This window comes from Ceratotherium simum, chromosome 39, assembly GCF_057802395.1.
Source record: "Ceratotherium simum simum isolate JZ-2026a chromosome 39, ASM5780239v1, whole genome shotgun sequence".
Taxonomy (NCBI): Eukaryota; Metazoa; Chordata; class Mammalia; order Perissodactyla; family Rhinocerotidae; genus Ceratotherium; species Ceratotherium simum.
In genome coordinates, this window is record NC_141938.1 from 14,391,833 (window position 1) to 14,416,164 (window position 24,332).

The 24,332-nt window shown below is 44.9% G+C and overlaps 1 protein-coding gene across 1 annotated transcript in view; it reads right to left on the reverse strand.

The window, feature by feature from the left end:
* Positions 1-6,898: 6,898 nt before the first annotated feature.
* The window catches only part of LOC147912208 (uncharacterized), a 34,825-nt gene continuing 17,391 nt past the window's right edge, over positions 6,899-24,332 (reverse strand). The window contains exons 2-4 of the mRNA XM_087425772.1: positions 17,435-17,570; positions 16,860-16,995; positions 6,899-16,206 (exon numbers count right to left, since the gene is read on the reverse strand). Of these exons, the coding sequence (XP_087281898.1) occupies positions 14,598-16,206; positions 16,860-16,995; positions 17,435-17,570 (1,881 nt within the window). The 3' untranslated portion in view covers positions 6,899-14,597. The remainder of the gene's footprint in view (positions 16,207-16,859; positions 16,996-17,434; positions 17,571-24,332) is intronic.

Sequence of the window (24,332 nt, forward strand, 5' to 3'; positions counted from 1 at the left end):
GGCCGGACGAGAGCGACGTCCACGCGGCTGCGAGCGCGCCCGCCCCCGGCTCTGATTGGACGGGGCTCCGGGTCCCGCGCCCGGGTCTGATTGGACGGTGCTGCAGGAGGGGTTGGGTTGCACCGTGCTGCAGGGCCCGCGCCCGGGTCTGATTGGACTGTGCTCCCGGCGTTCCCCTCCCATTGATCCTGATTGGACAGTGCTCCACCACTCCCCTCCTGTTAATCCTGATTGGACAGTGCTCCCAGACCCGCCCATCGCCGGGCGGACCCGGCCTCTCCCGCCCCCCACCCAGTCCTCCTGCATCGGGAAATCCTGACTGTTTCCCCTCAGAGCGACCCTTGTCCGGAGCTGGGACCGGACAGGACGGGCTGGTGACCTCTAGGGTCAGGGGTCGGCCCGGGGGCGAGGTCACTGTGGACCTGTGGCCTGTAAGAGCAAAGAACCTTGACGGCAACATCACCGCGTGCAAGGCAGGGTCCGGCTCTGTTTTGACGTGTGACCTTTGACACCGGGAGGCCCCGCCTCCGTCCCGCCGCCACCTCTGGGGCTTGAGGTCACACCCGCGGCTCTGGGTCCTTTGTCCCCGTGGGAAGTGGGACCCCGCGGCCCCGCTGCGCGCAGGACCCGTCTCAGCACAGCCGAGTGTGAGGCGTTAGAATTCCCGCCTCTGCGTTACTGCCAGGAAGTGTGTTTAGATCCGTTTTTGAGTGTCTCTAGAGAACTTTGAGATATAAAATCTGTGATTCCTTAAGGCAACTGAATTCCTATTTTAACTCGGTCAGAAAAAAGCCATAAAGCTTAAATAAGTGTGGATTGGACCTGAAAACTCTTAATACACTGATTGAATTAAGTCAAAACACCTAGAGCCTTTCATCTGACTGCTCATTCCAGAAAATACCATCCAAACTGAGATCCAATAAAAGTATCAACTCGAATATCATTGACCGTTTTAATTATAAGGATAATTATAAAAATACATTTTCTATGATTTGGAATAAAAGTTTTATTCATTTTCCTAAAAATTAGTGTTTAGGGGAACACATTTTGGGATGGGTTCCTAGGTAGGAAAGAGGCTTCCAATTAAAAATAAATTCCTTTGATTTATACACTATTTAAAAATATGGTTGGTTAAAAATAAATTCCTTTGATTTATACACTATTTAAAAATATGGTTGGTACATTTTTTTTTTCTTTCTGTGAATTAATAATGAATGCTGCAATTCAAAAATTCACCTGGAATTTAGAAAGCTGAGACTTGCCCGGAGCGTGTCTTCCAGCACTCATGCGCTCTTACCCCAGGCTCCCCTAGTTACCAACTTTATTAGCTTCTTGTACGTCTTGTCGGCATTTGTGTAAAAAGTAGCAATTTCACCTACGTGTTTTGCTTTCTTCCCTTTTGTGAAAGATGACACGAGAGGAGCCATATTAAGATAGAGCCGGAGCAGCCATTTCAGGGGAACTGTCTTGCCCATCTTGTTTTCTTCTGTTACAATATTTTTTTTCCTGGTGAAACTATACCATTAGTTCCATCTATTTATGATTTTAAAAAATTAAGTATGTGCTACAGTTCAGCATTAGATTTCTATGTCTCTTATTACCAAGAGCTCAGGGTGAGAGATGCATTTGGATACCTGAAAAGACTCTCTGAAAAGAAACAAGGCTTGAAATGTAGTTTTATGTTGTGGGGGATCAGAATTGGCCACCCCAAAATGTGAAACAGATATCTATTTTCTAAAGAGAAGCAGTTCATCTTTTTTTTAAATAATTTTATTTATTTATTTTCCCCCCCAAAGCCCCAGTAGATAGTTGTATGTCATAGCTGCACATCCTTCTAGTTGCTGTATGTGGGATGCGGCCTCAGCATGGCCAGAGAAGCGGTGCGTCGGTGCGCACCCGGGATCCGAACCCGGGCCGCCAGCAGCGGAGCGCGCGCACTTAATCGCTAAGCCACGGGGCCGGCCCAGCAGTTCATCTTTGAAAAATAAAAAGGAACTACTGGTATTTCAACTTCTCTGAAGTGATTCCTGCTTCACTAATTAAGAGAAAGACGAGATGGAGACTTGATTTAAGATGAGAAGTCCATTCATATAGATCATGTGGTGGAATAATTGCTCACTCAGTGTTTGGCTCCACTGGGATGAGAGTTTCAAAAGGACTTCATACACCTTTAAAAAATTACCACATCCACCAGAAGAAGATCTTATAATTTAACAGTGATTATCTATTACTTTCCATATTGGTCCATCTTGAAAGCTCATTCAGCCTCATCAAGTATACTAAAGAGTGACTTGTTCACCTTTTATGAAGGCAGGTTTGTGAAAATATTTTAATATGGCCACATCTCCTCATGAACTGTCAGCTTATAACATGATTTTAACCTAAGAAACATACCCCCAAATTGTGTTTTATAAGAAGTCTCCTCTCTACCAGGAAACAGGCATGAAAGATTTTGAACCCAGTTACTTTTCAAGGACGCTCATTCCTCATCTCCAAGTCCAAGTGCAACTCATCACCTTTATAGCTGGCTGTGTTCAAGGCTCATGAGATAATAGAAAATAGCTGTTGGCCTCTGCCCCTGGCTCCTGACAGGGCTCCTGGCACCCTTGTAATTTCCTGGATGATAGGGGTGTCTTTTCCTCTAATGAGGTGACTCTGGCTGGGCTCCTGGCTGGTTCCTGGATGAGGTCTGGTCTCTGGAAAGACTAAGCTATGATTAGAAGCTTGGAATTTTCAGCCTTGCTCCTCCCGTTCTCCTAAGAAGGAAGATGGGCTGAAAGTGGACTTAATGATCAATCATGCCTACATGATGAAGCCACCATAAAGATCCCAACAGTATGGGGTTCGGAGAGCTTCTGGGTTGATGAACAGGTGGAGGTGCGGGGAGGGTGGTGTGCCCCAAGAGGGCATGAAGTGCCACACCGATTCCCACATACCTGGCCCTACTCATCTCTTCTATCCGGATGTGCATCTGTATCCTTTACCACTTCCTTTAATAAACTGGTAAACATAGGTAAGTGTTTCCCTGAGTTCTGTGAGCCACTTTAGTGAAATAAGTAAACCCAAGAAGGGGGTTGTTGGAACCTCTGATCTATAGCTGCTTTGTCAGAAGCACAGGTGACAACCTGGGCTTGCAGCTGGCACCCAAAGTGCAGGGCCGGCCCCGTGGCTTAGTGGTTAAGTGCGCACGCTCCGCTGCTGGCGGCCCGGGTTCGGATCCCGGGCGCGCACCGACGCACGGCTTCTCCGGCCATGCTGAGGCCGCGTCCCACATACAGCAACTAGAAGGATGTGCAACTATGACGTACAACTATCTACTGGGCCTTTGGGGGAAAAATAAATAAATAAATAAAATTAAAAACAAACAAACAAAAAAAACTGTGTGTGTATTTGGAGTTTGGGGGCAGTCTTGTGGGACTGAGCCCTTACCTGTGGAATCTGATGCTATCTATGGGTAGATAGTGTCAGAATTGAGTTAACATGGAGGACACCCAGCTGGTGTCACAGAGAATTGCTTGGTGTGGGGAAAACCTCCACGCACTGGTGACCAGAAGTGTTAGAAGTCAAGTGTTCTCTGTGAAGGTACAGGAGACACACACAGGGAAGAAACTCACAGGAGGGAAGAACTGGGTTGTTCCCAACAGAGAAGGAATAGCTGAGGTCTTTTCCATACAGTTGGTGTTAGAGAATCAGGATTTGCTAGATGGGCCCTGGCTCATGGAAACATGTGGTTTGGGAAGAAAAAGGATGAAAGGGTTGGGCATGAAGAACCTTTGATTCCTGGTGGCCACGTGGTCACCCAAGGTGTGGAGCAGCAGCTGTCCTGCAATTGGTTACAAAGAGTGGAAGTTCCCAGTGGCATTTAGAGATGGACCAGCTCCCGGGGAGTGAGTTCACTGGATGCATAAGGAAATACAAACTAATAAGAAAAAGGGGAAATATTCAATCCCTTGGTTATTGTCATCTGTACTAGCTAAACTAAAAGTACAAGAGGATGCTGAGTTAGACCTTGATGCTAGCCCAAACTCAGATTTCAGGGAGTCTGAGCTTCAGCCACTGGCCTCACCACTGCCCCAAGGGAAAAATTATGTCGGGACAACATAAAGTACCTCTAAGATGTCTGGTCACCAAGAAGGTAATCATCACGGGGAGAGGACAAAATCAAGAAACTATTGAGTCCAGGGGGTATAATATGAAGAAACTGTTTCATTTTGTGGATCGGTGTCATCAGTTTCCTGAGGAACCTTTACTGAAATGGATTCTGAGAATAACTCATTTGGGGTTGTGTGTTTGGTTTTGAAGCTGCCGAGTGGAAGAGAGCGTTTGAGGTGATCCAAGACCCACAGCTCACAATCGAACAGTCACAGATGCCTACACATGATCCAGACACACAGGAGGTTTTTCCTGAGGGCACAGCCAGCCTGGTGGACTGGATAAACCCATTCCAAGGTCTGTCTACCCTGAGAAACGGGACTACCCATCTGCTCCTATGAATGCCAAGTGGAACACCCCAGATGAAGCAGCTGATATGCCTTATGTGCAAGCCACATGGGATTGCCTTCCTGATGACTGGGAATATGCCCCTCACTCACATCACAGCAGATGCTGTGGTTAAAGGCATCCCTGTCACATGGCCCCATATGTAGACTTATTGCTACAAAGCCAAAAACCTGTTCAGGAAGCCTTATCAAATTTACCATCTTGGCTTCTCCTCATGGGTCTTACAGATGCTAAAAAATATATATTAGGTTAATTAACAAGAGAATGGGGAGCGGCAGAGGAAAAAATTAAAAGACTGGTCTTAGCAGGGTGGAAATATTTAAATGGTTATTAAGGAATACGGTGAATAAAGCAAATATTGACAGGGGCGACATAAAGAGGAGAGTCATAGGACTTGCCCAGCAGGTGGGGATCTTTAGATGGTTAGTAAGAAATGGGGTCAATCCAACTGACACTGATGGAGATGGATGGATGGATGGATGGGTGAATAGTTAAATAGATAAATGAATGAATGAATGAAACCTCATTTAAAACGGAGCTGGGAGGACCAGAATGGGGAGCTCTCATATGCTCAGCATGGTTTGCAGACTCTCCACAGGAAGGAACTTCTTTACAGACCTCGGCAAAGAGCAAGATTTCCTCCTGGTGGAGCGACAGCCCGTCCAATGAGAAACACTGCAGCTCAGCCAATGAGAAGCTGTCACCAGCTGGAACTCTTGCCTTCCTCCGATAAACTTTCATTCAAAACAGCCCTCCCCAATTTCCTCCTAAACCCTGGACTGCAATTCCTCTGCCATTCCTGAATAAACTCATTTTGCAAATAAAATGACTGGCTATTTTATTTTATGGTTGATGTTATGTGGTGGTCAGAGTGGGATCTGAGGGAGACAACCCCGAGAGATCACGACCCTCGGAGTCGAGCAAGGCACCCACACAGAGCCCTTTGTGCTCATCACTTCTGTGAGTCTCCACCTATTTCAGTTCGGTAACTCTCCTTTCAGATTCTGAGCTCCTTCTCCCTGGTCGAGCTCTTTGACTATTCGAGATCTATTTAAAGGCTCTGTCTGGGCCGCCCCGTGGCTTAGCGGTTAAGTGCGCGCGCTCCGCTACTGCCGTCCTGGGTTCGGATCCCGGGCGCACACCGATGCACCGCTTCTCTGGCCATGCTGAGGCCGCGTCCCACATACAGCAACTAGAAGGATGTGCAGCTATGATATACAACTATCTACTGAGGCTTTGGGGAGAAAAAAGGAGGAGGATTGGCAATAGATGTTAGCTCAGAGCCGGTCTTCCTCAGCAAAAAGAGGAGGATTAGCGTAGATGTTAGCTCAGGGCTGATCTTCCTCACAAAAAAATAAAGGCTCTGTCCTTTCTGTTTAAAGGCTTTTGTCCTCTCTGGTGAGTACTCCTTTGTTTTTATTCTGAGTAATGGGATCCAAATCCTCAGAAGGGTCCTTCTTCTGGGACCCCAGCCAGTTTTATATTTAAGAACTATGGTCCCTCTTCATGCACATCTTTAACTAAATGGACCAACTTAACCAAAGATAATTTAGAACTTCAATGGCCATTACAGGGAATTTTTGATCCCCACCAAACTTGTTTTTCTGAGAGCAAAATGAGAAAGGCAAGGCGCTAAAATAAGAAAAACTGAAAGGGATACCTACTTTGATTGGTAGTGTGCACAAATAATTGGGACCACTCTCCCTGGTCTAGCAGGCAAAACTAGCAAGCAAGCTGCATCGGCCTAGAGTCAGCACAAAATCTATGCTGTCCTGTGAAGCAGCCTTGCAGGTCATCTTAAGCCTGAGCCAGAATGACCTTGCAACCCTTCACCTCATGACTGAAGATGCTAGTCGGAAAGATCGGCAACAAGAAGACATAAAGGCCGCCTGGCTCTCATATCCTCTGGCTACATTTTTAGGTTGAGGGGTTGCCACACACAGATAACATCAACTCTCCAGGATATATATCCAAGAGATTCTAATTTTACCTTTAATATGCAATCTAGAGAAAAACCAGATGTACCCTGTCACGGACGAACAGATACCCCTCTGGCGTAAATGACCGTTGATGAGTAAGCCCCTTTCTGCACGTACACTGCCCTATAAAAAGGTATATAAACTGTACTCAGATCTGTAGACCTTGGAGCAGCTCCTTCAGAACTCTGTTGAACTGTTTCCCAGCCTTGAGTCTTCAATCTTGATTCTTTTTTTTTTTAATTAATTATTTATTTTCCCCCCAAAGCCCCAGTAGATAGTTGTATGTCATAGTTGCACATCCTTCTAGTTGCTGTATGTGGGATGCGGCCTCAGCATGGCCGGAGAAGCGGTGCGTCGGTGCGCGCCTGGGGGCCGAACTCGGGCCGCCAGCAGTGGAGCGCGCACACTTAACTGCTAAGCCACGGGGCCTGCCCAATCTTGATTCTTGAACAAACTCTTTCACTTAACTTTTATCAAAATTCTTTATTTCAGTCAACAATATCTTGAGGCTTGCAAACGTATTCACAATTCTAAAATCCACTTCTTACAAAACACCATTTCCAAATTAACTGAGGTGAACAAACAATTGAAAGAAAATAAAAAATCTTCTGAGGCCTCTTCCTCCCCCCTCCCTCTTTTGTCTCAGGTGCCATCTTGTCTGTCTCTTCCACCTTCATTATCGCTGGGTGCACAGCTGCCATCTTATGCTGAAGACCCGCCCTCAGCGCCATCTTCCTCTTTTCCTCCTATGCTGACTTCACCTTTCTCCCCTCCACTTCTCATTCTGATACTCTCACTAGAAACTTCTTTTTCTCTAAACCTCTCCCCGTTTCCTCCTCTCCCAAATTTACTAAAACCTGCCCCTTTCAAGTCAGACACTCTGAGGATTCAAATGCTAAATCTATGATTTCCTACATTCCTTGGACTAAAGGTGAGCTATGAGCCATACTCAAAGACTTTCCCAAAGTAACTGAGGAGCCTCACAGATTTGCTGAGGAATTTACTGTCATCATTAAAACTTATCAAGCTGGTTTCTCTGTCTTATATCAATTACCACATATGCTTGTTGGCAAAGGCCAGGCTCAGCATCAGATGAAAACTGCTAATTGGGAAAATCCTGAAAGATCTCTAGAATCACAACCACGAACCTGCCCTGCTGACTCTTCATACAATCAGGCTCTGGATATCACTAAGCAACTTGACCAGGTAATTCCTAGGGCTGCTTTCCCAAAACCTGTTGATTGGAATAAAATTTAGGCATGTGCCAGGAAGCTCAATGAGCCCATGCATGATTATTATAACCAGCTCCAAACTGTCTTGGTCTTCCTTTAAATGTTGAGTCCACTCGAGTAGCCTTTAACTCTATGTTTGTTAACAGGCTGGACCAGGATTTTTCTCTTCTAGTTAAAAGAACCAGGATGGAATGGGAAACTACAATCATGCATCACTTAATGATGGGGATACATTCTAAGAAATGTGTAGTTAGGCGATTTTATCAGTGTGCAAACATCACAGAGTGTACTCACAGAAACATAGGTGGTGCAGCCAACTACACACCTAGAGGCTGTATGGTACAGCCTATTGCTCCTAGGCTACAAACCTGTACAGCATGTTACTGTACTGAATACTGTAGGCAACTGTAACACAATGCTAAGTGTTTGTGTGTTTAAACAGAAAAGGTACAGGAAAAATATGGTATAAAAGATTTAAAAAATGGTACAGCTGTATAGGGCACTTACCAAGAATGGAGCTTGCAGGACTGGAAGTTGCTCTGGGTGAGTCAGTGAGCGAGTGGTGAGTGAATGTGAAGGCCTAGGACACTGCTGTACACTACTGCAGACTTTATCAACACTGTACACTTACGCTACACTAAATTTATTTTAAAAATATTTTTCTTTCTTCAATAATAAATCAACCTTAGCTTACTGTAACTTTTTCACTTTATAAACTTATTTTTTAAACTTTTTTGACTCTTTTGTAATAACAGCTTAAAAGACAAACACATTGTACAGCTACACAAAAATATTTCCTTTCTTTGTATCCTTATTGTATAAGCTTTTTTTCTGTTTTTAAAATTTTTTATTTTTGTTTACCCTTTAAGCTTTTTTTTAAAAACTGACACAGTCACACACATTAGCCTAGGCCTACACAGGGTCAGGATCATCAGTATCACTGCCTTCCACCTCCACATCATGTCCCACTGGAAGGTCTTCAGGGGCAATAACACACATGGACATGTCATCTCCCATGATAACAATGCCTTCTTCCAGAACACCTCCCGAAGGACCTGCCTGAGGCTCTTTTGGAGGAGGTGTCACTCTTCAGAAGTATGTCCATGGTGGTTTGTTTTCTTTTTTCCTCATAGATTTGCTTGTAAGCAGATAATGCACCATGAACACTCCTCTCTATTAAGGAAAACCTTTTGGTGTTGGGGTCCATGTTTTCAAACTTTTAAAGAAGATTGTTGAGGTCTGCAAAAGCTTCTGCTAAACCCGTCACTGAGAATTTTCACGGGGGTTCTTTCTCTTCTCCTGCAGTTTTCTTTTCTCTTGCCTCTTCATCAGCTATGCATTCCTGTCCCAGTTCTGTCAACTCATTAGTCAATTCCTCAGGAATCACCTCTAGGGGCTCCTCAATGTCATCCTCATTCACACCCATGTTAAAGTTGTTGCTGTCTCAACTACAGCCTTGTAGATTTTTGCAACCCCCTCACTCTTGGTAATCCTTTGAAATCAGGGATGAGTGACTGTTCAGTGTCTTCTTCCAGATACCATTAATACACTCTGGTGACATCACCCTAAAGAAAAGCAAGGTTCTTCATGCAATCATTGATGTTGTAATCATTCTAGAAATGCATCAGTGTCTTCTCAGTGTCTTCCTCAGCAGCAGTAATGGCCTGGGCGAAGATCCTCCTCAGGTAGTAGGCCTTAAGTTGCTATAACTCCTTGATCCACTGGTTGAATCAAAGAGTTTGGAGGGAGAAACATGGCTTTGATATTGGGATGAAGATCACCAACAAAAGGAGAATGTTCAAGAGCATTATCAATAAGCAAAATCTTGAAAGGTATGTTATTCTCCCAACAGTACTTTCTCCATTTTGCTGGCATAGCAATTCAGGAAGGCATCTTGGAAGAGGAGCTGGGTCATCCATGACTTTTTACGGCTCCTGTAGTACACTGGCAGTGTGTGCTTACTGATATGCTTGAAGGCCCTGGGGTTCTCACTGTGCCAGATCACAAAGAGTTTCAATTTGTCGCCTGCAACATTGCCCCCAAGCAAGACTGTTATCCTGTCCTTAAAAGCTTAAAGCCTGGCATTGACTTGGCCTCCTTATGGATGAAAGTCCTTTCAGGCACACATTTCCATGATAGGGAGGTTTCATCCATATTGAACATTTGCTCCGGCAAGTAATTTTCCTCCACAATCAGCTTTAAGTTTCCAAAAATTCTTCAACTGCGTTCACATAAGCACTCACAGACTTACCATTCACTTCCACATTACGTAATGAATAATGATTCTTGAATGGTTTAAGTTACCAAGAGCAAGCAGTAAATTTAACATCATGGGTAGGTACAGCCTTTTCTTTCAACATCACAAATTTTTGCTTTAAAGGCCGTTACCACAGTGCTGAGGGATATGCTTCTGTGTCTGGTCTTCAATCCAGGTCATTAGACATTTCTCCGTGTCACATTGAGGCCCTTCTTGAAGTTTTGTTAGCCTCTTTGCCTTCAATGAAGGAGATCCTTTAACAGCTTCTGTCACGTTGTTCTTCAAGATCATAGCTATCATGAGTGGGACAGCCCTGACTGGCGAGCAATAACCATCACTGATTTTCCACCTTCATAGTCCTTAATCACTTTTAATTTCATTTCCAGGTCAATCACTTGATGTGGCCTCTTACTGGCAACATTTGCAGTGAATTTTGTATGCTTAGGGGCCATGACGAACAAAACAGCAGGAGACTAAGTCAGGCACAAGAGAAAATGATGCAATCAAGAGAGCTGGTAAACAAGAGATGTCTGAGGCTGCTGCCAGCATAATACGGCATATTGCTTCACAGTAAACTTTTTTTTTAAGTAGAAAGAGTACACTTAAAAATAATAAAAAGTACATTATAGTAAATACGCAAACCAGTAACATAGTCATTTATTGCCATTATCAAGTATTCCATACTGTACATAATTCTATGTGCAATATTTTTATGAGTGGGCAGTGTAGTAGGTTTTTTTACACCAGCATCACCAAAAACACAGGAGTAACGTGTTCTGCTATGACATCACTAGGTGAGAGGAATTTTTCAGCTCCATTATGCTTTTATGGAACCACTGTTGTATACGTGGTCCATCATTTACCAAAATGTCATTATGTGGTGCATGACTGTAGCGCTAAATTCGGTTTGCCAGTATTTTGTTGAGGATTTTTGCATCACATTTCAGGATATTGGCCTGTAGTTTTCTCTGTTTGTAGGGCCTTTGTCTGGCTTTGCTCTCAAGGTAATGCTGGCCATACAGAATGAGGTAAGAAGTGTTCCTTCCTCTTCAATTTCTTGGAAGAGTTTGACAAACATTAGTAGTAGTTCTTTATAATTTTTATTTATTTATTTTTCCCCCAAAGCCCCACTAGATAGTGGCATGTCATACCTGCACATCCTTCCAGTTGCTGTATGTGGGACGCAGCCTCAGCATGGCCGGAGAAGCGGTGCATCGGTGCGCGCCTGGGATCCAAACCCAGGCCGCCAGTAGCAGAGCGCGTGCACTTAACCGCTAAGCCACAGGGCCAGCCCAGTAGTAGTTCTTTAAATGTTTGGTAGACTTCCCCAGTGATGCCAGCAGGTCCTGGGCTTTTCTTTGTTGGGACAGTTTTTATTACTGAGTCCATCTCCATACCAGTTATAGGTTTATTCAGATTGTCTGCTTTTTCATGATTTAGTCTTGGTAGTTTTGTGTTTCTAGGAATTTTTCAACTTCATCTAGGTTATCTAAATTGCTAGCACACTATGGTTCATAATACTCTCATTATCCTTTTTATTTCTTTAGAATCGGTAGTAATGTCTCCTCTTTCATTTCTGATTTTAGTAATTTGAGTCTTTTTTCTTAATCCATCTAACTAAAGGTTTGTCAATTTTGTTGGTCTTTTCAAAGAACCAAATCTTGGTTTTATTCATGTTTTCTATTGTTTTTCAATTTTCTATTCTGTTTATCTCTGCTCTAATCTTTTTTATTTCCTCCTGGGTTTAATTTATTTTTTCTAATTCTAGTGTGATCTAGACTCAGCATGTCAGTCTGCAATCATAGAAGTTTGGAAAGGCAGGAGCAGATTTCCTGCAGGAGGAGGGAGAAATTTGCAGGAAAGATTCTGAAATACAAAATTAACAATGGGGGCTGGCCCTCTGCCCCGCTATCATCTCCCAAATGTCAGACTTGTGGTGTCCCATTTAGCAATCATAACATTACCTTTTTAAAAAATCATCCGCTATTCTCATTCAGACCTTTCTTCTAGAAGGGGTGTACAGAAGAGTAATGAAAGTATTTCCACAGAAAAACACTTTGATACGAGTTACTCAGAACAACAATTCATGTTTAGGAATTGTTCAGGATGAACTCCTAAGTTTTCAAAAATTTTCAAAATGCTTTTCATAACCTCCCACCCCATTTGTCCTGATTGTTTACATACAGACAGACCTCACAGATATTGTGGGTTTGGTTCCAGATGACCACAATAAAGCAAATATCACAATAAAGCAAGTCACACAACTTTTCTGGTTTCCTAGAGTACATAAAGTTATGTTTACACTATAGTGTAGTTTATTAAGTGTCAACACCATTATCTCCAAAAAAATTGCACATATCTTAATTTAAAAAACTTCATTGCTGGGCTGGCCCCAGACATACTGGTTAAGTTTAGTGCATTCTGCTTAGGTGGCCCAGATTTATAGGTTCAGATCTCGGGCACAGACCTACACCACTCATCAGCCACACTGTGGGGGTGACCCACATATAAAGTAGAGGAAGATTGGCACAGATGTTAGCTCAGGGCTAATCTTTTTTTTTTTTTTAAAGATTTTATTTATTCATTTTTTCCCCCCAAAGCCCCAGTAGATAGTTGTATGTCATAGGTTCACATCCTTCTAGTTGCTGTATATGGGACCTGGCCTCGCGTTGGACGGAGAAGTGGTGCCCTGGGGTGTGCCCAGGATCTGAACCCGGGCCGCCAGCATCAGAGCGCGTGCACTTAACCGCCAAGCCACGGAGCCGGCCCTTGGGCTAATCTTTAAGATAAAATGAGGAAGACTGACAACAGATGTCAGCTCAGGACTAATCTTCCTCAGCAAAAAAAAAAAAAAAAAAAGAATTTTATTGCTAAAAAATTGCTAACCATCATCTGAGGCTTCAGTGAGTTGTAATCTTTTTGCGGGTGGAGAGTCTTGTAGAAAAGGCAATATTTGCAAAGCACAAAATGGAGCACAACAAAATGAGGTATACGGGGCCGGCCCAGTGGCACAAGCAGTTAAGTGCACACGCTCCGCTGCAGCGGCCCAGGGTTTGCCGGTTCGGATCCTGGGCACGCACCGACGCATCGCTTGTTAAGCCATGCTGTGGCGGCATCCCATATAAAGTGGAGGAAGATGGGCATGGATGTTAGCCCAGGGCCAGTCTTCCTCAGCAAAAAAGAGAGGGATTGGCATTGGATGTTAGCTCAGGGCTGGTCCTCCTCACAAAAAAAACACAAAAAAACAAAAAAATGAGGTATGCCTGGAGTGGCCTGGAAAAGACCAATGTGTTTCTGGGGACAACCACCTTAGTAAGCTGTGTGTCAGGGCAAAGGCAAGGGAAAAAGGGTCGTTGTCCTGATACTTACAAACTTTAAACGGCTGTTCTGTGGATCTCAGCTTATTGACAGTGATGCTATCAGGCACAAACACCCAAGGCACTTGCCTAAGCCTCTACTACTTGTGGCAGCCCCCCAGATATTTCCCCGCCCGGAGCCAATGTTGTGACTGGGCTGGCTCTTGTGGTTATTATGACTGTAAGACACATCTCAGCAAAAAAGCCATCAGGGAACTTAGAAGAACAAAATTTACTACTTACAAACCCTGGAGAGTGCACAGCATGCCTGAGGGCCACACAGTGAGGTCAGAAGGAGAGAGCGAGTGTGGAACTGCGGCTCTGCCTTCATTGGGGAGGAGGGCAGGGTGTCTCGGGTTTCACAGGTTCACTCTTCATTGGTGAATTTAAAACATAAAAGTGGGGATTAGGGTGAGGAAAGGAAAAAGCATGGTCACTCAGGTGGTCAGTTATCTAGTCACCCAGCGCTTTGGAAAGGGGAACTTCATCGGTGGGAGGTGGCCTAGTCCCTTATCTAGTTGTTTTGGCAGTAGCTGTGTCAGAGAGCTTGCAATGTGTTTATTTAAGACGTATTCTTTCAAATGGAGGCCTCGGCATCCAAAAGCTCATTGTAAGGCACTTACACTACAATCAAAAAAGCTTATCATCTGACTCTTAACACTGCAGTATACATATAAATTAAAATTATTGTCATGCTAAAAACACTTGAAATCAGTATGGGCCCAATAAACTTCAAAAAGAAAAGTCAGCCAGACCTGTGGCATAGTTGTTAAGTTCATGTGCTCCACTTTGGCGGCCCAGGGTTTGTGGATTCAGATCCCAGGCACAGACCTAAACATCGCTCATCAAGCCATGCTGTGGCAGCGTACCACATATAAAACAGAGGAAGACTGGCACAGTTGTTAGCTCAGGGCCAATCTTCCTCACAAAAAAAAAAAAAAAGAAAATACACATTAACTGAAAAATCAGAAAAAAACACTATTCAAATTTATTCACTATAGCTGAAAGATCTTATACGAGTATTTCTCACATAAACATTTATTGAAAAAGAACTAGAAATTCATTATTCAGTGATCCATTCTTTAAATGAGGTATTGACAAAGACAATACCCCATCTATAACTTCTATAATATTTCTCTCCTTGTGTGAATTTTCTGGAGCAGTACACAATAACCAGCATGAGGTGTTCCAACATTAATTTCAGTTATAGTATTCCTCCACAGAAAGTATGACTTACTGAAACCTTTGACTATTTCATGCATTCGTGGAGTTGCTATCCAGTGTGCATTCTCACGTGGTTTCGAAAGGACGAGGGCCACTTGAAGGCTTTTCCACACTGTTCACATTCATGGGGTTTCTCTCCAGTGTGCATTCTCACATGTTTCTGTAAGGACGAGGACCAACTGAAGACTTTCCCACACTGTGCACATTCATACGGTTTCTCTCCAGTGTGAGTCCTCACGTGACCCTGAAAGGATCTGGAGGAAGTGAAGGCTTTCCCACATGTTCCACATTTATACACTTTATCTTCAGTGTGAATTCTCACGTGTTCTCGAAAGGTTGAGGGCCAACTGAAGGCCTTTCCACACTGTGTACATGTATAAGGTTTCTCTCCAGTGTGAGTCCTCACATGACCTTGAAAGGACTTAGGAGAACTGAACGCTTTCCCACAGTCTTCACAGTTATAGAGTTTCTCGCCAGTGTGCATTCTCACGTGCACTCGAAAGGTTTCAGGCCAACTGAAGGCTTTCCCACAGTCCTTACACTCATAGAGTTTCTCTCCAGTGTGAGTCTTTTCATGTCTTTGGCAAGACTGGGGATAACTGAAGGTTTTCCCACACTGTTTACATTCATATGGCTTCTCTCTAGTGTGTGTTATCATGTGCCTCCGAAAGGTGGAGGGATAAGGAAAGGCTTTCCCACATTCCTTACACTGATATGCCTGCTCTCCAGTGTGGGTTTTCTCATGTCTAGTCAGACTGGAGGACGCATTGAAGGCTATGCTGCATTGCTTGCATTCATAGCTTTTCTTGGCTGTGTGCGTCTTTATATGTTGAGTGAGGGAGTAGGGATGACGAAAAGTTTTCCCACAAACTTTACATTCATAGGGCTTCTCCCCAGTGTGTATCATCATGTGTCTTTGAAACACTGAGGGATAAATGAAGACTTTCTCACATTCCTTACATTTATATGGCTTTTCTCCAGTGTGAGTTTGCACGTGTCTAGTAAAACTGGAGAACTGACTGAAGGTTTGCCTACATTGTCTGCACTCATAGGTTTTCTCTGAAGTGTGGATCTTTATATGTTGCCGGAGGGAGTAGGAATGGTGAAAGGCTTTCCTACATAACTTACATTCATATGGCTTCTCCCCAGTGTGTGTGATCATGTGTCTTTGAAAGATTGAGGGATAAATGAAGGCTTTCCCACATTCCTTACACTTATATGGCTTCTCTCCACTGTGAGTCCTCAAGTGTCTGGTAAGACTGGAGAACTCACTGAAGGCTTTCCCACATTGCTCGCATCCATAGTTTTTCTCTGTAGTGTGACTCCTGATGTGTTGAGTGAGGGAATAGAAATAAGGAAAGGTTTTCCCACATAATTTACATCCATAAGGGTTCTCCCCAGGGTGAATCCTTAGATGTGAGGGACAAATGTAGCTCTGCTTGCATTCCTGACACTGATAGTGTTTACATCCATGGCAAGACCTGACATGTCTCTTGAGGGAAGAAAGATGCAGGACGGCTTGTCCACACCTGGTGCATTCATACGGTTTTACTCTGGGAAAACAAGTCTTATACAGATTAAGACTGGGAATGTGACTGCAGGTTTCTCTGCATTGATTTCCTTCATTACGTTCACAGAATCTATCCACCACGTGATTTCTGTCAAAAGTGAGAAGCATTTTATTAACAGTATGTTTATTAAAGATTTGTTTTTACTGATTAATAAAGTCTTAAAACTCCCTATCTAACCACATTTCAGTACACAGGAAGTTTTTCTACCTTCTCTGAATTGTCTGAAAGTAGAATTAACTAAATGCTCTGGAAGACAGCTCAGGCATATTCACTATTCATACACTATTTGTTATACAGAGGTTTCTCTCTATTTCTAACTGAATTATATTTCAAAACTCAATGTCTAATTAAATTTTAAAAATCTTTTTGTTAAAATTCTTGTGAATAAACAAATTTGGAGCTAGGATTATAATTTTCTGTCTTTTCTTTTGGTGAGGAAGATTGGCCCTGAGATAACATCTGTTGCCAATCTTCCTCTTTATGCTTGAGGAAGATTGGCCCTGAGGTAACATCGGTGCCAATCTTCCTCTATTTTGTATGTGGGTCACTGCCACAGCATGGCCACTGCCAAGTGGTGTAGGTCTGTACCTGGGAACCAAACCTGGGCTGCCAAAGCAGAGCACACCAAACTTAACCACTAGGCCACAGAGCTGGCCCCTTAATTTTCCTTTTTTATATTTCATGGCATATTAAGATTCTCTCCTGAGACATTACTGCCTTCTCTTGTGAGAGCAACTCGCCTCAGATATCTCCTGTGTTTTTTGTGCTGATCTTCAATACTATGGTCCTCCCAATTTTTCTGTTTATCAGATATTTCTTCCTCATATATATTCTGTTCAGAAACTGACCCACTGGTTTTAAATTGTGTCTCATAATCTGAAAGAAAAAAAGGTAAGTGAATTTATTAAGGAACAAGACATTTGTGAGCAAAGAAAGACCTTGAAGACTTTAGCACTTTTGAGACTTCACCAATGACAGACATAATGGGCCAAAATCTAGGCAATTCCCTAAAGACCATCACAAGTTTTCAAATAAGAAAGCTCTCTGTGAATCAAAATGACCCACGAAGCAAAACCCACACTAATAACACTAAAGGAGCTTCAAGTATTTTAAACCCCCACCCAAGAAATAAAAAAGCCAGTTTAATACAGATTTCCATTGTCATAGAAATATCATTAGATTCTAGGTCCATGATGGCTGTGACCACGTCTGTTTTATTTACCTTTTGTATCTTTTTCCTCATTTCAAATCTTGGAACAGCACTGATGAGAAATGCTTGTTCACTAAATAAGTGAAATAATGCTGCCATCCTTACCCAGTGAGGCCAGGTTCTGGAAGGTCTCCAGCATCACATCTCTGTATAGGTTCCTCTGTGCAGAATCCAGCAGAGCCCACTCCTCTTGGGTGAAGTCCACAGCCACGTCCTCAAAGACCACTGAGTCCAGAAACATCTGTATGTGTGTGGGAGGATGGGTGAGCCTGAGAGCCCTGGAGAACTGAACTCAATCCACAGGAGGTTCAAGTAGGAGTCTGTGGTCCCCCAATATCTGCTCTGATTCTGGTCACCCTCACTTCCTAGTAGAGTTAGCAGCAGCACTAATGCTCTGAACTTAACTCTACAATTTGCTGTGACTGTTCTTGTCTTAATCCTTTCTGTCAGCAGGGTCTGGAGAGAGATGCCCTGCAAATGAAATAAACGCTTCCTCTGCAAAATGTGCAGCAGGCCTCAGCTGTCCAGACCCTGCACATCCTTCAGGACTAGCCCTTGACCAGCTCCTGGAATAAAGTCTGTAAGCCCTTGGAATACACTGCCTGATAAGAGCAGAGAGCTGGGGACTTGGGCCACGCCAGAGTTTACACTAACAACGTGATTTAGGACACATGCCTGCTTTGTCCACATGGGGCCCTGGGCATACCACATCAGCTCAACTTCTTGAGGAGCTGCACACTGAGTAGCTAATTCATTCACATGGGCCCCCATGCCTAAGTGGCTAACCCTCAATAAAAACCCCACACTCCCAGGCATGGGTGAGATCCCCTGGTTAGCAGGATTTCTCACGTTGTCACAAATGAAACTCTGTCCATTGAGAGGGGATAATTTGATATTGCAGCCTGTTTCTCCTGGATTCTGCCCTATGTGTTTTGTTCCTTTGCTAATTTTAATGTGTCCTTTCCCTTAATAAATCCTATCACTGTGTATAACCGCTTTTCCAAAATAAGTCCTTCTGTGAAATAAATGCTTCTGTGAGCCCTTGTAGTGAATCCTCAAACCTGAGATGGTCTTGGAGACCCCTGACACAGAGAACCATCAACTCCTTGTGATAAAATGTAATTCACTAGAGGGGCTATCAGTGGACTGAAACTGGCAGAATAAAGAATTAGCAAATCTGAGGACAGCCTGGTAGATTATGCAGTCTGAAGGACAGAGAGAATGAAGATACAAGAACAGAACCTCAGAGAAATGCAGGCACCGTTTCGTGCATGAAAACCTGTGTGACGGCACCACAACAAAGACAGGAGAGATAGCAGCAGGACAAACACTCAAAGAAAGAATGGCTGAAATCATCCTAAATTTATTGAAAACCACACCCTACACATCCAGAAGCTCAATGGACTCCAAAGAATAAAGCTGCAGAGAGACTGACAAACAGATACATCATAGTGGAGAGGAAAAAACCTTGAAAGCAGCAAGGAAAAGTCTTGTCATTTAAAAGGGAACCACGTTGGGCCGGCCCTGTGGCTTGGTGGTTAAGTGCGCGCGCTGCAATGCTGGTGACCCGGGTTCGGATCCCGGGTGCGCATCGAGGCACCACTTCTCCGTCCATCCTGAGGCCGAGTCCCACATACAGCAACTAGAAGGATGTGCAGCTATGACATACAACTATCTACTGGGGCTTTGGAGGGAAAAAATAAAATAAATAAAATCTTTAAAAGGGAACCACGAGAAGACCAAGAGCTGACTTCTCAGCAGACCCATGGAGGTCAAGGTAATGGGGTAATGTCTTCACAGTGTAGAGAAGAATAGAAACTGTCAACAAAGGATCTACATCCAGAAAGCTATTTTACAAAAATAAAGGTGAAATGAACACATTGGCAGATAAAGAAAAACTATTTTTTTCTCAGAAAAAGCACCGTATAAAAAACACTAAACAACTTCTTCAAACTAATAAGAATTGTCCCCAGACAGTGATTTGAATCCACATGAAAAAACAAAGTACACTGATAAAGGTAATTACATGAATGAGTGTTTGTCTCCTTTATTTTCTTAAATGATTTAAAAGCGGGTGTGTAAAATACCGTATTTATAATGTACTGTTGGGTGTATCTCACACAAGATGTTGTATATTTGTAATCTGTTTTCCAAAAACAGCCCAAAGGAGCAGGTGGGAGCAGAGCAGGTCGTGGAGAGGAAAGGGGCTGATGAGAGGTGGCAAAGTGTTAACTAACACGTGCGGTGTGGGCTTGGTGACATGGACAGATGAGATATACGTAACAACAATGCCACAGAAAGGGGGCAAAGAGCTACACAGGAGCACCGTTTCTGCATCTGACTGGAGGGAAGCGACTGTAAATCTGGAGCTGGTTGGATTAGACAGATGTGGTAACGCTATTGCCACCAACTTTTTATTTTTATTTATTTATTTATTTGTGAGGAAGATCAGCCCTGAGCTAACATCCATGCCAATCCTCCTCTTTTTGCTGAGGAAGACTGGCCCTGGGCTAACATCTATTGCCAATCCTCCTCCTTTTTTTCCCCCTTTTTCTCCCCAAAGCCCCAGTAGATAGTTGTATGTCATAGTTGCACATCCTTCTAGTTGCTGTATGTGGGACGCGGCCTCAGCGTGGCCAGACAAGCGGTGCGTCAGTGTGCGCCCGGGATCCGAACCCGGGCCGCCAGTAGCAGAGCGCACGCACTTAACCGCTAAGCCACAGGGCCGGCCCTGCCATCAACTTTTTAAAAACTCAAAAGATTAAAAAAAAAAAATCATTAAGCAAACTGAAATGCTTTACTAGAAAATATCCAGTTAATGCAAAACAAAGTAGTAAAGGAGGAGTGCAGGAAGACAGACAGACGCGAGACTCACAGACAAGAGAAGTAAAATGGCGAGCATGCATCAGCCCGGTCGATACCAACAGGAAGTGTGATGGATCACAACCCCCCTCAAAGGCAGAGAGCGTCCGAATGGAACACAATCTGTGCTCTCTCTGGAGGAGGCACTCTCTCTGCCTGCACCTGCTCTGCCCTTCAGTGGGCCCTCGACTGGGCCAAGTCCCCCCCCCAGGACCCGTGAGTAACTTTTCTATTTCAGTTCCCTTGTGCTCTCTTGTTGAACCAGGGCTCCACTTCAATGTTGATGTAACAAAATCACAACTGGCATCGCAAACAGGATGGACTGAGTTGCACTTGGAGTTGTCCACAAGGAATGCCAAATGGAAACGTGACCACTGTTTCCTCCAGTGCAAACAGGAAATACACCATGGTGTCGGCCGGAGCGAGGTATGTGGCGAGAGACAGGCTTGACACCGGAGACCCTGGCCCCCCATCTCGCCCTGTAATAGCCCTCTCTCTCTGTCACTGCTGAAACCAGCCACCCCTGAACGGAGATTAACAATTGGCTATGGAAACTTAAATGCACAGGGCCCACCATTAAGGCTCCCATTCCAAAAATAAGGGAGACGAGAGATGACATCCAGAAGGCTCAGGGCCCCTAGCCTGCTGTCCTAGATCTAGCCAACGTGTTGCACTCAATCCCAATGACTGAAGACTCAGCCTCAATTTGCTTTTACTTTTCAGGAGGCCCAGGACACCTTTCCTCTGCTGTCCATGGTTATCTAAATAGCCTCCCATCACACACAACCTATGCGGCCAAGATCTAAATTCACTCGACTAGCCCATTGCTGCCGTTCACATTATATAGATGACATTCTACTATGTGGGCCCTCTGAGGATCCCATCCAGGATGAGTTACACTTGATGTCACAACATTTACAGCAGAGACAAGGGGCCCTTGCCCCACATAAAATCCAAGGATTGGCCACTTCTGTGAAGTTTCTTGGCCTAGTGCGATCAGCTGAGGACCGTGAAATCCCTCTCACTATAAGTCATCAATTCCTCCTAATCAGGTCTCCCATGACACTATGGCAGACACAGCACACAGTACGTCTCTTCACCTTTTGGAGACAACACATTCCACACTTATCCATTCTACTTAGGCCTATTTATGCCATTATGCACAAATTGGCTTCTTCATTTCAATCGTTGAGGAGAACCTCAAGAAACTGCCTACAGCTGGCCCAGTAGGCCATACAGCACCCTGCCCTTAGTTTCTCTGGGCTGAGACTTCTGAGTTGAGTCACTGGCGATGCCTGATTATGCCTCATGGAGTCTCTGGACTCAGCACGGCTCTACCTGGCTGCCCATGGGTTCTGGACCAAACGTCTGTCCCAACAGCAGCTGGTACATGCAACTTGAGCCCCAAATTTTGGCAGCCTGCTGAGCCCTTTCAGAGACAGAGGCATTAACAGGCTCACAACCCATACTGCTTCACACACAGGACCCCATCCTGCCCTGGATCAGGGCTTCAATCCAACAGAGACTCAGCACAGCCACTGAGGCCTCACAAAATCAAAGTAATACTTCCAGGAAAGGGCTAAATCTGATGCCAAGGGCCCTTCCAGATGACAGGAAAATGTGGCTTCCCCTGTGCTCAGCTCCCTGCCTCTGACATGGAGGTGCAGCTCATGACAGCCCCACTGCTGGCCTCTCCAACAGTTTGGGGAGGCCCTTGGGACCACTGTCTGACATGGAAAGGGAGCTGGTGTTCTTCACCACCATTGCATACACTGCAGCCCACTGGAAGGCTGGGGCACGTCCTGTTCTTGGCACACCCCTAGTGGAGGAGGACTCTCCTGGCACGGCCCAACTGGCAGAGTTGGTGGCAGTGTGCCTGGTTCTACCACAGGCCATCAAAAGGAGGCTCCCACGGGCACACATTTCTGTGGACTCTTGAGCAGCAGCCAATGGGCCTGCACTGTGGACTGGACAATGGCAAAGGTATAACTTCATGATTAAGGGAAAGCCTGTGTGGGGTTCCTCCACTTGGAAAGAGATGGCCAACTCACATGTGCCGATTGTGGTCACTCATAACTGCACACACACGCCATCACACACCAGAGGCATGTGACAATAACATTACAGACTCCTCATCCAAATCATGCAACTGCTCCAATGCCGCACATGAGCCACCTCCCAGAGCACCACACACAGCCCTGGACTCAACTATCCCTCCAGAGACATCACACCCACCAGCCGAGTGGCCCATAGGACATCAGGCCATAGGGAGTGACAGCACTCACTGAATGAGTACACAGGCATGGAGTCCCTCTTACCTTGGCTTAGCAGAAATGGTGGCAAATAATTGCCTCCTTTGCTCCCAATAAAACTCTGGAAGGCTTACGAGTAGGGACATGTGCCCTGGGGCCACAGACCTTATTCTGGAAGGGAAATGGATTTTATTGGACACTGCCGCCCTCTGCTGGAGCGAGTAGGTACACAACCACCATCATGGATACCTTCCCTGGACTCTTGCTGACTGCTCCTCGAGCAACAGTGCTTCCCAGCCTGTTTTCTCCTTCTTGACCAGGTGTATGCTCATCCCCTTTGGCCCACCAGAAATTTCAGATGCAGATAAAGGTACTAATTTCATCCTGCAAGTTCAGTCATGAGCAAGGCCTGCAGCATAAATACTGAGAAGTTAACACCAGCCAGCCTCTCCTGCCCTTCATGGGTGTCCACCTGGGAAGGCCACCTCCAAGCACACCAACACCTTAGATGACACTGCCCCAGCCCAGGAGCTCAATGTTGGAAATGACTAGGCCTCGGACAGAGATGCTGCAACCCAAGAGAAATATGAGGGAGACGACGCTCCCCAACCTCACTGGACATTGGGACTTTCCCCTCCCAGATTACCTCTACATCTGGAAGAAAAAGACTGTGTTGACTGGCAGCCTCAAGGCTGTTACAACCATGCCTCCAGCTGATTGGCCCTGAGGACCCTACAGAGACTATTCTTCTGAAATAGTGAACTGCTTGCCTCGTGAACCTTGCCTCAACCAAAACGCTTAGTAGGTCCCCTGCCAACTACATGGCACCACTAGATGTCACTTCACCTTTATGGCAAGCCAGATAATGGATCCAAAACCACACTAGTCACCACAGGGCACTTCCTCACAGCACCCCTAGTCTGACCTGCCTAGACCCCTCGGTCAGGGATCTCCTGCTTCTGTGTTGGCTGCTCAGTGCACTAGGTTACAGCTTCTGCTGTCTACCCAGTGCACCCAGACTCTATTCTCTCATTGTTCCCACGACCACTGTCAGGACCTCTCTTCTGTTCCCACCACCACCAGCACCTCCTCCACATCTGGAAGTCCCACCTCCACTCCTCTCCACATCGTATCCATAAGCCCCTCCCTGTTGCACACATGATCTTCTCCCACACCACACCCAAGTGGGCCAGACCTGACACAACAAATATATTCATACACAACTCCAATAACAGCCCAAGCCTTGCAAGTAAAACGATGTTGAATCTGTCTCCATGCAAGGCCAGACCTCTAGTCTACCATCACTCTCTACCCTGCAGTTCTTCCTGGTGATCAGCCCCTTGCACTAATTCCCTCCAAATACCTGGAGTCTCATTTAGGCTAAACCAAAGCCCTAACCTGGACACCAAACAGGGCACCTGTGGATAAACATCAAAATAATTAACCCCCCTTGGGTTAACTGGCAGCACCTTCTAAAGGCTGCCAACCATACTCCAACACAAAGGCTGGACCTCACCCTCTATATACACTGCCCTCAAACGGATGATAACATGTCATTCAGATTCTACTGTTGACCTGACTCAAGGCGCCAGGAGCAAGTCCAGTTGAGCCTGCCCAGTCCAAAATGTACCCATAGTGATGCCCCCTTGATTACTACAACTTAACATCCCACCACCCTTCTGCCTCCCAGCACTTTTCCATGAGAGACGTCCCACTCAAAGACCAAAAGGGCCATTCTTATCCTTGTCCTGTTGGGACTGGCCATCACCAGTGGACTGGCAAGCATAGACAAGAACAGGTGCTAAAGCCCTAGCCCAACAAGATCAAATATTAAAAGCCACCCAGCAATCATCAGCCACCCTAACCAACCACAAACACTACATGACACT